This window comes from Leptidea sinapis, chromosome 6, assembly GCF_905404315.1.
Source record: "Leptidea sinapis chromosome 6, ilLepSina1.1, whole genome shotgun sequence".
Taxonomy (NCBI): domain Eukaryota; kingdom Metazoa; phylum Arthropoda; class Insecta; order Lepidoptera; family Pieridae; genus Leptidea; species Leptidea sinapis.
Window position 1 is genome coordinate 13254580 of NC_066270.1, and position 15540 is coordinate 13270119.

The following is a 15540-nucleotide window of genomic DNA, read 5'->3' on the forward strand; positions in this document are numbered from 1 at the left end:
GTACAATATTATTCTCAATAAAATGCAATTATATAATTAGTTAAGAGTGGAAGACTCATAGCACAGGTTCTACCTAGTTTGAGCTGCTGTCAAAGGAGCCAACTGTAGTTTTAACATTTTAAGAAAAAGTATTGCTGTACTATTGTAACTATACTACGTATTTGGTTTTGATTTTTTGCAATCGCTATTTTCATGTTTACGTATTTACTGGAATTATTATGGTGGGTACTCACGATATATATTTTATTATTTTGATGCCAATATTTAGATCCAATTGCATGATTCGTGGAGGCGGCGGAACTACGGGGGCGCCAGCGAGAAACTCTTGACACATTGACACTTGACACAATCTGTCAACGTGGCGCCTAATTCGTTTTGAAATATCGTCATCAAATTAATAAAATATATATCGTCAGTACTCGTCATAATCATTACTATGTTAAGGTTCCGCGATGATAAAAGTTTAAAAACATAATATACGTGTTTCTATTGCTTAATCTTTCAATTCTTATGTTGGATATTTTAAAACTACACCATTTTTTCAGTTAACAATAATTAAGTTAAGATGTTTCAGCAATGCTTTTAATTGAAATTAGCCGTAGTGTAATTACTGGGCAAATGAGACTTAACATATTATGTCTCAAGGTGACGAGTGCAGTTGTAGTGCCACTCAGAAGCTGAACGTCCTGCTCGTCTCGTCCCTTATTTTCATAAAAAAAAATCTCTGATTTTACACCTAGACAAAACCACAAATGTTTTGAATATAATTTGCAAATTGCTCTTGAAGCTATGATGTACCAACAATAATTATTGTCCAAATATAAATATACTGGAGAAATTATTGTACCGGGATCAAAGATCAGGTAGTTAATAGAAGGCTAAGTTAGAATATATCAACAGTTTGAGAAAATATAACAATTAATATCGACTGTTATTCAGGTGAGGACTCATTAAATGAAATCATGCAGCAAAAGTTACTAGAACGAGGTATACTTCAATTATTACTAATGGTACTTAAGGCTGTATTAAGGGTTGCAGGGTGTGTTTCGCGGAATACAATTCTACGGCCCCTGCAAGCCGGACGTTACTAACTAGGAATACTACATAATAATAAGCTTGTTTTTAGAATTCACATGCGTTTTCCCATCGCACTGTGAATATTATGGTTTGACTTTTAAATTATTGATAGGGCTGCTAATCGAACTTTGTAATAGAACACCTATGTTTTATTATATTTATAGTATTAGATTGAAATAGATAATTAAAATAGATAGTAGGAGAACAAAAGTCACTGACATAGCCCAAATCATTGCAAAACTGAAGTGGCAGTGGGCAGGGAACATAGCTCGAAGGTCAGATGACCGTTGGAGCAGTAAAGTCCTCGAATGGCGCCCATACCGGAAGACGTAGTATTGATAGGCCGACCAAGATGGACCGATGATCTGGTGAAGATCGCCGGAACACGTTGGATGAGGGTAGCGCAGACCAATCATCGTCATGGCGATCTTAGGGGCAGGTCTTTGTCCAGTGGACGTCTTCCAGCTGATGATGATATGATGATGATGAAATGGATTATGGCCACGACAGACCTGGGTGGCCTGCTCTGTTTGACCCGAGTCGGCATAAATTTGCCCTCCTCTGACTTTGCGAGTCAGCCAAAGTATTCACCTAATTATGGACGTCCATATATTCTTCAGGACTGATTAGTCTGGTACCATCGCAAAGTTGTCTTTTAGGAATCGCTACTGTTATTTAACTTTGGGGGAGATGGTGGGGGTAAGTCCTCTGGATAGTCCACTTACCGTGTTATTCCACGTTGGATTTAAATTGGAGAAAAGTATTTCCTTGGGCATGTCGGCCCGATTTGGTTGGGTCCCTTAGAACGAAATATTGCACTATCACATAGATTATCACAGAGAATATCACATAGAAATCAAAATAGATTGAAACTGTATAGCTGAACCAGGTGATATAGAACGTGGAAAATCTTACTAAACTATTATTTTGTAAATCTCAAGTCTCTTAATAATTTTTATTTTAAGCAAACCAGTTAAAAAGTCAAACAATCTAGAAATCTATAAGTATCTCAGCTATTGTAAGATTTCGAATAATAATAATGATCAAAAAAGAATACATTAAAAAGGCAGAACTCTCAGCTTAAGGAGTCTCGACCCAACCAAATAATGCCGCCGAATTCCACCTTCGCACGACATGCCACATGTTAGGATATCATCCCCACCATCTGGATGTGTTGCGGTCCTCTACAGTGCGGTTTTCAAGGAGCTTTCTTCCATGTCCTACAAAGCTGTGGAATGAGCTTCCTGGTGGTGTGTGCGGTGTTTCCGGGACGATAAGACATGGGTACCTTCAAAAAACGGCGTACACCTTCCTTGAGGACTGGCAACGCTCCTGTGATTGCTCTGGTGTTGCAAGAGTATGTGGGCGGTGGTGATCACTTAACACCAGGTGACCCGTACTCTCGTTTGTCCTCCTTTTTACATAAAAAAAGCTTAAAAAATCAGAATACTGGTATTAAAATCAAAACATAAGTGACAGTTGATGTAATGGATTGTGGTTGTGTTAACCATTATGGCCGTTCCCAATATACTATCTACAGATAGAGATAAATTACTACCTTCTACTGTCAATAATCTGAAGCTGTCCCAATATAGCCGAAAAGTCATTCTTATCGCCTTATGTTGGGACGCATGAATTGCAATTTCCATACAAACTTCTATCGCTGGTAAGCTATACGTCGTCCCATTGACAGACAATGTGTACGGATAAGGTGAGTTACCGTCGATAAGCTTATTGGGACAGAAAAGTCAAGGATAATTACGATTTTTCTCTCAAGTAAGAGATTGATATGAATATTGGGTACATCCGTAAATGACCTTTATATTCGTACATTGAACTCATTAAAGTTCAAGATGTCCATACATAAAAAATCGTAAGTTGCTAAGTTAATCTGTTAGTGTATTAGAGATAGTATTTGTTACCCCACGTGTGACTGCCCGCCTGTGTATCAATTACAACCACAGTTCACTCTCTGAAGCCCTCCAACGACTGTCTTCATAATACATACTTCTTACATATTACCGAGGGGACACCTTATTATTTCTTCCGTAATTCGTTTGTATATCATTTATTGTGCCTACCCTAAGATTAATCTTATTCTGACATGGGACAGGAGAAAAGATCAATATGGGGTTCGTTAGTTGGGATGGGGCAGTCCCATTCAGTGATGTCAAATAAGGAGAAAAAATATATATTTCAATTCAAACTTTTTTTGTCTAAGATAATAAAAAATCAAAGTTTGATTTTTTTAATTTTTCACAATTTTGAAGGTTATGTGAAAAAAGTGTGAAAACAAAAAATGTAGATCTTTTCATTACCTAACTTTGCCATTTGACTTTTTTCCATAAGACTTGCAGTATTGTCAGAAATCGAGATAAGCCGTTTTTAAACACCCCCTCTTCTCTACTTTCCGGCCTCGGATCGCCCGTAATATATTTTTCCTTTCATTTTTGTTATATTCTCTTCCGTTACCAATGGGTTCCAAAAATTATGGACCCTGGTCTTTATAGCCTAATAAAGGTGTATATATATATATATTAGGTATAAAATTTTTCGTCTTTCACATACGCTGTCTTTCAATGTCTAGGCAAAGCATAAATTGCCCGTAGCATAATATAAAAAAACATATTATACATAATATACAAATTTCAAAACGGAATAGAGATGGACCCTGCTATCGTTTGCGTGATACAAATACCTCTATATGTTCCAGTTGACAATAAGCTTAAAATATTTTATGTTGTAATAATAAATAAAGTGTTACTGTATCGAATTCCAAGTAATAATATACTATTAAATAATGTTCAAGTACCTAGACTAGTGATTAATAAACTTGACCGACTCGTTGACTGAGACAAATTTAAAACAGAATTTAAAAAAATACTTTTTACGACTTGACTGACGACCGATCAACTTATCATGCTTAACAATGATTTCTATCAAGTACTTTTACTTTTATTTGTACAATTATAAGTATTATCTGTATAGCTAAGTTTCTAACTATTGTGTTCATTTAACTCTGTTAGTGTAAATTGTACAAACCTCTGTGGTTTTTATTGCTTTGAAACCTCCACGTGAAATTTGTTTTTATTAATATAAAATAAAAAAAGTATTTTAAATAAGCAAAAAAATATCATACAGAAAACGCAACGCACGACGTGAAAGATACATTTTTATGTATTGAATATCACAGCAAGTTCCTAACAAAAATATTATTGTAAGCAATGAATAGCGGCCTTCGTGAAAGAGAAGGCTTTACACAAAGGGGAGGTGGTTTACGCGCGCCGGTGTAGTTTCATAATTTAACTTGCACCCTTGTCCTTTATTCAGTGTGCGTAGAGCCTTCAATTGGAACGGTCACTTTTCTTGTGCCGGATTCAATTTCTCAAACTTTTCTCGATAACGAAATATTGTTAGCAATAGCGACTTAATCACTTTTTCGCGTGCGTCCACCGTGATCCACGGTGCTCTTATAATGTGTTGTGTTTTAAATATTTTCAAATGTTGCTCATTTGCAACTTTGTTTTAATAGAAGATGTTTTGTTGTTATCGTTGAGAATTGTGCATGAAACTTCCCGACTAGGACTGAAAGAGACTTACACTTGTAAACAAAAATGGATCGTTTTAATGGTTTAGGAAAATACGGAAAATTGTTACTAACTGTTTTTATTCTGGATTGGTTGATGAGTGATTACATACAGGCTACAAATTGTAAGTATATATAAACATATTACAACAAATACCAATTTCAAATTTAATATTTAGACTAAGTAAAGTCTGATTTTAGTTAGTAAGTCTTTAAAGATACTCGAAATTTATTCATTGATTTATCAACATCATGTTCGTGGTTTAGTGAATTATACATAAAGGTAATAATAATGTAAGTAACCCGAATCCTCATAAAATATATCGAAGAATCATCGTATACACAAATAAAATTTGAAAAACAAAATTTTATGAACGATGTGGGACTCGAACCCACAATCTCCGGCGTTCCGTGCCGGTGCTCTAACCAACTGTGCTAACCGTTCCAGTGACGTATCGTTACAAAATCTTTTATACTTTCTCAGGTTGTGGCTTCATCTACAGGATCTATTTTACAGTTGATAACCTGCTCAACCCCAATATTTGCATATTAGGAAATTGACTTGAGATGTCACTCTTGTAAATCTGACTCACTTCTAAGATTAATACTCAAATAAAATTTTAAAAACAAAATTTTAAGAACGTTGTGGGACTCGAACCCATGACCTCCGGCGTTCCGTGCCGGTGCTCTAATAAACTGAGCTGACCGTTCGAGTGACGTATCGTTATAAAATCTTGTATGCTTTCTTCAACTCTCAACACAACAAATAAAATTTTGTATTTCCTTCTAGAAGTGAGGGTTATCACTTTAAAAACATAACAAACTATCCTATAGATAAACCTAATTCTCAAAAAGATATTAATGAGTTTTCGACAGAAAAATAGATGGTATATGTTAACATTCACTGGGAAATTCTCATGCTTTCAAGTCGTTTAAAAAGATTTGTTAAAGCTAATCTCTATGAAACATAGGACAAAGTAAGGCCCTTATTACAGGAAAAAGTAAATATGAAAGCATTATATTAGTTTAACATAGCTCGATCTTATTGAATACTATGTTAATTTTAATTAAAAAAAAATCCTCTCCGAAATAAATCTCTTTTTTAGCTTAAAGTTTGGTTTAATTTTTAAACGACTTCGAAAAGGAGGAGGTTCTCTATTCGGTTGGTATTTTTTTATGTATGTAAAGCGATTACGGTGAGATTTATGATCTGATTTGCGTGATTCTTCTTTAGTTTTATGTGGATAAAAATTTTACTTAGCTTGGCCCAGTAGTGACGAATATTTTTGTTTACGTGGATGATGTTATTATATTTTGTATAAGGCTTTTTTAGGAGTTCCCGTTTAGTTTGATTATATATTATTATTATTAACCCGTTTGCCGTAAAGTGAGTCTCAGGCTACCTGTCATTCATATATAACAAACGTTCTTCACGATATTTCAGTGTCTCATAAGAACGTCAAATAGGGGATCTATATTGTTTAAGGCACGTGGAACCTTTCGTACCCGTAGCTACTTAAAAATAAATACTATTTAAAATATTATGACAATAAAAAGAAATGAAATCTTGTATTTCATCTGATGAATGACATTTAAAAGTAAAAAAAAACTACGTTTAAGAAAAACATATTATTTTATATTTTTGAGGTTTTGAAGTCGGTTTTTTTAAACGTAGTTTTTTTATTTTAATGAGTACTTTGCTCCAATTTCCATTTAACTATTATATAACTTTTCCGAAGCGATGGTACAGAGTATAAATTAACCATATTCAGTTTTCATATTGTTCTGTATCATAAAATGATTTTTGTCTTTACTTGACATGGAAATAATTAATTTCATTAGAAATTATAAGATTTCTATTGAATTTAGAGAGTCTTTTCGTAGAAGATAACATAAAATTGTCTGTTGTTATTACACATCAAAGTTCTACGTACGCAACGGAATTAAGTCGAAAAGATTTTAGAGCGACGATTTTTTATGATTTTAAAAGTTCTCACTCTCCGCCAGACTGTGCCGCTCGTCTTCAAAATGCTTTTGGGAGAGAAGCAACTTGCTTGAGCACAGTGAGGCGATGATTTGCTGTATTTGAGAGAGGTCGGGTTGCTTTACATGACGAATTTCGTGTAGGGCGGCCTTCAACTGCCGTCAACGAAAATAATGTGGCTACTGTTAAGAGGCTTATTGAAGAAAACCCACGCATTACCTATGATACAATTACTACTGGGGATTGGTATGAACCAAATTCAGAAAATTTTACACGAAGAATTGAAAGTTCGGAAACTTCGATGGATCCCTCATGAACTGACAGCGGAGCAGAAGCGAGCTCGCGTGGAATGGTGCTCACAGATGCTAATGAAGTACAACCACGGACATTCTAACTCTGTTTATGATATTGTCACAGGAGACGAAACGTGGATTTATGGTTTTGAACCCGATAAAAAACAGCAATCTTGTTAATGGGTGTTTGAAAATGAGAACAGGCCAACAAAAGTGAGGCAGGCGAGAAACGTTGATAAAAAAATGATCGCATTTTTTTCTCAGCTACGGGTCCCATATGCACAACTCCATTTGAAGATCAAAAGAGTGTTAATGCCGAGTGGTATTCTACCATTTGTTTACCCAGGGTGTTAAATAAAGTTCGCGAAAGACGACCAAAAAGCCGCGTTCTCCTACATTATGACAACGCTTCTTCACACACGGCCAACAAAAATTTATATCTTCCGAAAAAGTACAACTCGTCACCCATCCTGCAAATAGGCCCGACCCAGCTCCCTGTGATTTCTGTATTTTCCCCAAAATCAATGATTTGGTAAGAGGTTTCACTTTTACCAATTCCGAAAAGGCAGTGATAGCGTTCAAACAGCACGTAGAAAACATGCCTTCAGATCTGTGGTCCTCCTGTTTTAAATAATGGTTCGATCACATGAATAAATGTTTAAAATGTATAGGAAAGTATTTTGAAAAGCAATAAACAATATATATTGGTTATAACATGTTGTTTTTATAAGTTACGGAAAACTTTTAGTGTGACCTATGTATTTTAAAAAATATTTATTTATTTTGATTTACCACTAGTAATTACAAAATTACAGTAATTAGTATGCTATTTTACAAAGTCCTTATTGCTTAATGCATTTGAATTTTTGCATGTAAGGTTATTCACCTTGCGCATGCGAATATATCTAAGAAATAAAACTACATTTCTATGATCTTAATAAATACACAAAATCTACTAACAATTCTCGATTTTTTAGTAGATTACTAGATTATGATCAGAGATCAATACTTATCAAATCAATAAATATTGATTATTTATTAGTACCTAATATTTCATTTATATTTTTGCGAAACTTTGGCAACGAATCTCTGAATATATCTAAGTATGTTTATATAATTTAACATAATCGCAACACATGAAATTGTTCCCCAGATTAGTTCTGCGGTCTGCTTTTCAAATAAGTTCACGGAGCTACGTGGGCATATAGGCTCTCTACAATTAAACATAGATACAAGAAACGAGTTTCCATAAATGCTGTTATTACTTTTGATATTTATATATATTATAGATTAGAATATAATAATTTATTGGGGTACAATATTAGCAACATAGTTGTTACAAAATATCTGTTACAAAGTATACATTAGTACAAAGTAACTTTAATTTTACAAGTATTCTGGCCTCACACTAGGATTCCCTATGGCGTGAGGTCCAGTCTCTTCCCCTATCTCAGTACAAAATAAAAATAAAAGAAATTCGTTGAAAGAAATGGTTCAAATGCTGATACTAGGGTGCACCAGACCAGTGATAATAGAAATACTAAATATTATAATATTATTTACATGTAATAAATCAAATTAATACTTATTATAAATAAACAATACTGTGTTGGTGAGTCCAACAAAAAACACGATACTTCCGCCATGTTACTAATAATTTGCAAATGACAGTTTTAATATTGCTAAAGCTCAATCGGCGTTTGGTTTGACGTGCTACGAACAATTTTACGTAGCGGTTTAATATTGCATTATATTATAATATTTGTGGAAGTTGATAATGTGCTCTTTTAATATTTCTCCCTCGAGTTGCAACCTAGCAGTACATTCAAGTTATTCAACATCTTATTATTAATATTTATTATATTTACAATAATCTCCTAAATTCACTTGAATCTCGGTTATTCAATTATGTAAGCCTTTTTAGGTCTCGCAAAAAATAATTTAGTTATTTTTTTTGTATTCCTGGAATTTTTAGATAGAAATAAATACAGAGTTTACAAGATAATTAAAGTGTTCGTAACTTACATTCAAAAACTAAAAATATTAGCAAATATTATTTAAGTTGATACAATATTTCTTTTATTTTAATTCTGTAGTGACAAATGGAAGATAAAGACAAATGACCTTACAAATTAGCTGGTTATAAAGATATACCTGAGAATTAACCAAGAATATGAAAAATGTTGACCATATCGCTGACAATATAACTGTTAATACAGTGATAGTTCTTAAGTTTTCCGAATGTCAAGCAGCCTTGCAAATAAACGCGGAAAACCTTATACGTCCGAATAAACATACATTTTGCATCATCATCATCATCTCAGGTATAACTTTATACCAAGTAAGGCCGAAAAAGTTTTAAATTTGGAATAACTTTGCTCCTTGTTTATTAATAACACGGCTAGTGTACGACTAGTGTCAACTAGTCTCTACAATATATTAAGGTGTTATAATATTTGTTTTCATTTCAAAATAGTGGAGTTAGATTGTAACATAAGCTAGCTTCAAAAGTAATTGAGTATAGAGAAACATTGCTTTTTTTGAAAAGTTCTTAACATAGTTATTAAGAAACCGTTCCGCAAAAAAACTTACAAAGATACATAAACATGCTATGCTAAGAATACACAAAACTAAAACTACATTAAAGTTTTCAGTATAAACTTTTCTCCTGTCGCCGCGCCATCTATGTTTACTTATCTCTCTGGAGTCGCTGTTTATTTTATTTCACGTTTGCATTTCAAACTTGAAATTGCGACGTTTTACGTGAGATCTGTTCCTGAAACAACCCTCTCAAAAATATTATTATATTCAATGTTGGTGCTCCGCGAAAATAAATAGCTTAGCTTATTTTAAATAATCTTCGATGTTCCTTTCTACTGTATAATATTATGAATTATTTAAAGTTTATTTCCTTCCATTCAATTGCTTTGATTAAAACTAATCAATATAAATATGTCATCTTAATATCAATCTAGTGTTCTGATGTGTGTTCCCAGTGAACTCCATAACTAATGAACGGATTTTAATGGGGATTACTTCATGGAGTGTAGTTCAGTCCAACTTGAGAGATAGGATAGTTTTTATTTTGATTTGAGACCCACGATTTCTTTTATTTGACGCACAGTTTGACTGATCTGCTGTGAGAGAATTTCATTTTAATAACAGGGAGCATTTTTACGAAATAACTCTTGATGATATGAAATATTAGTGACAAATTCATTAAATACAATATTTTACTTATTATGTACAGAACAATGTCTGTCGGGTCACATAGTAGTATATTAAAAATGTAACAGATTGATTGAACATGAAAGTTACTTATACGTAACTTCAAAACAAGGTTTATTTTTTTTTAATTTTTGCTGCTTCGTATTTCCACAAATTTTTGCTAATTTAAAAATTCCTTAGGCGAGTTGAATTTGTATAAAGTTGCTTGTTTTTATAATAAAAGGGTTATAATTAAATACCATTTGTCAAACTTAATTAATTTGCAATTCACGTAGAGCATATTGGGGGATTCTTGGATTCAATTGGAAAAGCATGAATGTTAAAGAAAATTTGTTTGAGATCTAGATTTTTGTTTATTTAGCTATTGCTTATTTGTAATTAAAACTTAATTGTTTTAATGATTATTTTTTATTTTTATATATAAAATTTATCTATTTATGGTATTATCTTTTCCAATAAAGACAACGAACCTTTGCGATGAATATTTACTATACTAATCAGTACTAGTTAGACGAATTTAGATATTGATAACAGTAAAAATTCAAATTTCATATTCAAATATACTTATTCAAAGTAGGATACAAAATCACTTACTGAAAGTCAAAAACTACCACCCATTCCAAAAGGTATGTCTCAGACCTGAGAAGAACGGCGCAACAAACTCAGCGGGCCTTTTTTATATAAAATATGGTTAAAGTGTAAAATCGTAGAACAAAATTAATTATTTAATAGCCTGTGGGCGGTCGCTCAATTCCCCATCAGTGGTATCATTAAGAAAGTAATTTATGCTACAGTAGCCTTTACCACACAAACGTTTTTTAACAATTATTTTGAAATTCGTAACAAATTTGTTTTGAAAATTATCTGGGAGCTTGTTGTAAAAGCATATACAACGCCCCACAAAAGACTTACTAACTCAACTTAGTCGAGGAGTAGGCATTATAAGGTTATGTTTGTTCCTTGTGGTTAACGTTATGGATGACAGTTTCTAGCAAATTCACTTGTGTACCTACATAACATTATCAAGCATATATTCAGAGGCAACAGTATTTTAAAAATCATTTGACCGCGTGCAACGTAGAGTAGCTCTAATTGTCGGGGACCCAGTTATCTGTGAACGGCTGGATCACTTACGTTGCGTAGAGACTTCGCTTCATTGTGTGTCTTCTACCGCATTTATCACGGGGAGTGTTCGGAAGACCTGTTTAACCTGATTCCTGCCGCCGAATTCCACCTTCGCACGACACGCCACAAGTTAGGATATCATCCCCACCATCTAGATGTGTGGCGGTTCTCCACAGTGCGGTATTCAAAGAGCTTTCTTCCACGTACTACAAAGTTGTGGAATGAGCTTCCTTGTGCGGTGTTTCCGGGACGATACGTCATGGTTACCATCAAAAAAAGCGCGTACTCCTTCTTTAAAGGTCGGCAACGCTCCTGTGATTCCTCTGGTGTTGCAAGAGATTGTGAGCTGCGGTGATCACTTAACACCAGGTGACCCGTACGCTCATTTGTCCTCCTATTCCATAAAAAATCAATTAGAAAAAGGATATACTTTAATTCTCAAGAGTATTAACTGAAGGTTCCATGTTTGTTGTTGACATCGGACTGGTGTAAATATGAAAATCACGCCTATATTTGAAATAGGTAGCGAATACCTGTTAAATTTGACATGAAGTCAATTAGTAGCGTCACTATAGTGTATGCTACTCGCTAGACGTTCGTAATTTGTCAACGACAGCGCCGGAACTTCAGCTGTTAGAACATTTTAACAATGTAAACCATAATATCACCGTTCAACCTGTCTAATTGGTTTACCTTCATTAACATAATGATTAATTGTTAATGAGAGCGATTAGTAGTGCGATATAATGTGAAACTATTTACGTTGTGCTTGGGTTATTATTATTCTGGGATGAATGAATTATTTAACTGATCGATTGGCTTTGTCTAAATAGGAGATATTTGCTCCTTTCTTATGAATTCTAGTCAACCACTAGCTAGAAGTATAATATATTATAGTCACGGACTAGATAAATAATAAGGACTCCGTGTCACCTTACATAACAGTGTAGCACCAAACAAGCCGATTAACGTGTAAATACATAGTCCCACGCACACACACTACTACTGGCCGATAGGCGGCCATTATGTGAATTGTCATCGTCTGTGACAAATCAGTTTGCGTCTCAATAAAATATTTTAAAAATGCCGTTGTGCGTTGTGAAAAGGTGTAAAAACGATACTATATAAGTATATGTGGCCGTATATGAATTATTTGAGGGAGAAAAAATTGTGTAACTACATAGTATCCCCCGTAACCGCACACACACTTGCTAATATCACGGCGCAGAGTCCTTCTTTTTTTACTCGTCCGTGTATATAGTATTTTTTGTACATAATTTGATCATATCTTATCTACGATTAATAAATGATAAATTATAATATTTATATGATTAATTAATTAAAATTGTATCGGCACAAATATAGGCAATACTGTTATTTATTTGAAAACAATCTCGACCTTGAAACTAGCTACGTAATATTTATTAACATTAAAGCCAGTGTTACACCTCACCTTAGCTTTAAAACTGAAATCCCAAAAATCTTTCACAAATCATATTATATTGAAAGTTACAGTATTTAATCTTGCTATTATACTTAAGCTTACCATTAAAACTGAATTTCTTAAAATTCATGAGATCACTTACCAAGACCGCTTTACTAAGGATAAAAGATAAGATCTTAACAGTTGCTCCTTTCTGACAGAAAATATAAACAAAAATACACAAATGTATGTTTTTGAAAGAGCTCAGTTTTCAATGTTATTTATGTAAGACCAACTTTATTATATAAAATATTTAAAGTCGTAAGGTTTGAGATGAACTAAACACTGTCTTTGAACCTCACAGTACTTTGGTATCATGTTTTAAAATGTAATATATAAAATTCTCGTGTCGCGGTGATTCTCATGAAATTTTGTGTGCATATTGGGTAGGTCTGAGAATCGACAACATCTATTTTTCATCCCCCTATATGTTAAGGGTAGTCCACCCCAAATTTTATTTTTTGACATTTCTTTTTAAATTATTTAATTATGATTCAGCATTAAAAAATACATACAACTTCAAATTTTCACCCATCTATCAACGCTTAAATTTGTATCGCGATTTTAATATTATTCTAATCCATCCACCGACACAAAATAGAGTTGCAATATAGCAATCGAATATAATGATTATTGTAGTACGATAAATTTTATGTACGATATATTTGGTAGGTCTGAGAATCGGTCGTCATCTATTTTTATACCCTAAATTTTTTATATTATTTTATATGGTAATACGTTTCCTGGGTCAGCTAGTAAAATATAAAATCTACTTCCATTATGAAGCAATTTAATTAAGCAAATTTTGGATATACACTTAATTATTGGTAGGGAAACTAAACATTTTTGTATTTTGTATAGTTCTAATCATTTGGCAACTTATTATAAAATAATAATGAACGTGTTTTATGGACTACTAGCAATACTTCGCGGTTTCCCTCGCTTAGATACCGATCTCGTGGTAGTGAAAAGTCTACAAGTTGAACTATAGATTTATTTTTGTTAGCATAAAAGTTTATTGTCACTTAGGTATTATTTTTTTTAGATTGAGTTTTTTCAATTCCTTTTATCTTTTGAACGGAATGTCCAATTTAAATATTTTTTTTTTTGATGATTTCTGCTTCATGGCAATCTGTTTTCTCTCTTGTTGTCAAGTGGTAAATCTTTTATGTAGGCTCGGTATGTCACTTCTTTTTAGCCGGGTATACTGAAGAGCATCTTCTCCACTTAGAGCGTGTGCCAGTTTGTGTACATGGACGGTCAGCTTCTCCTGATACTTCAGGCTGTGTTGGGCTATTTCCTGCCGAACTGTTTTTAGGCCGAAGTCGAAGTATATGTATCTATTACTTATACAATGAGGGATGCCAAACATTGTTCTCAGAGCTTTGGTCTGGAATCTTTCCAGGATATCTATATTGCTATTGCTGGCAGTTCCCCACAACTGTATTCCGTAAGTCCAGATTGGTTTTATGGTAGTTTTATACACTAGCATCTTGCTGTTGGGATTTAGTTGTGATTGGCGTCCCAATAACCAGTTCAGTGACCGCAATTTTCCATCTAGTTGTTTCCGCTTTGTCCAAATATGTTTTTGCCATGTAAGTTTTCTGTCTAGGTGCATGCCCAAGTATTTTGCGTTATTATCTTGAGGGATAACTTTGCAGTTTAGCTTTACTGGTGGACATGCTTCTCGCCTAAGTGTAAATGTTACATGTACCGATTTGCTCTCATTGGCTTTTATTCTCCAACGCTTCAGCCACGTCTCAACTTCTGTTAGGTGGTTTTGCAACTGTGATGAAGCCGTTTCTGGGTTGCTATGAGCCGACAGTAATGCCGTATCGTCAGCGTAAGTCGCAGTCGTGGTGTAGTCAGTTGTTGGGATATCTGCTGTAAAAATTTGGTATAGTACAGGGCCCAAGATACTGCCTTGAGGGACACCTGATTTTATTTCGTGTACTTCTGAGAGATCATCGCTGTACTTCACTTGGTAGCATCTTTTATCTAAGTAAGATTTAAGTATTCGGTAAAGACAATGCGGGAGATGCTTTTTTATCTTGAACAGGAGGCCGTCATGCCATACCTTATCAAACGCTTGGCTGATATCCAAAAAGACTGCCGAGCAATATAATTTGTTTTCAAGGCATCTGCTAATGGTGTCAATTATACGGTGTACCTGTTCAATTGTCCCGTGTTTTTCCCGAAATCCAAATTGATGGTTCGGTAATACTGCACTTAGATGTTCTTTCATCCTGTTAAGCAATATCCTTTCAAACAGTTTGCCAATAACTGGTAGCAGGCTGATACGTCTATATGAAGTAGCTTCGTGTGGGGGTTTACCGGGTTTCGGTACCATGACTACATGTGCAATTTTCCATTGCCCAGGGAAATGTTCTAGACTTAAGCTGGCATTAAAGATGTTAACTAATTTCATTACACCTTTATGAGGCAGGTTTTTAAGTAATGTGGCATCAATGAGGTCATAGCCGGGTGCTTTACCTTCCTTAAGGTTCCTTATTTCTTTCATGATTTCTTTTGGGCTGGTACTTTTTAGTGGAAGACACATTTGGTTCGCAGATTCAATGTATTTCTTGATTTCCATAGTTTGTTCGGGATTGTTTTCAGGGAATGGTTGGAAAACTGTTTTCAAATGTTCTGCAAAGATTGTTGCCTTTTCTTTATTTGATCTTGCCCATCCTCCTTTTCCATCATTTATAGGAGATATGTGGATTTTCGGGCGCTTTAGATTCTTGGTAGCCTTCCACAGCGA

General features: G+C 34.1%; 1 protein-coding gene across 2 annotated transcripts in view; it reads left to right on the top strand.

The window, feature by feature from the left end:
- LOC126965053 (limbic system-associated membrane protein-like) overlaps positions 1–15540 on the top strand; it is a 624470-nt gene that overhangs the window by 580073 nt on the left and 28857 nt on the right. The window contains exon 1 of one of the 2 annotated variants that reach the window (XM_050808497.1): positions 4424–4788. The exons of the other annotated variant lie outside the window; for it this stretch is intronic. Coding sequence (XP_050664454.1) covers positions 4692–4788 — 97 coding nt within the window. The 5' untranslated portion in view covers positions 4424–4691. Of the gene's footprint in view, positions 1–4423; positions 4789–15540 lie in introns of those variants that run through there. 2 annotated transcript variants of the gene reach the window in all.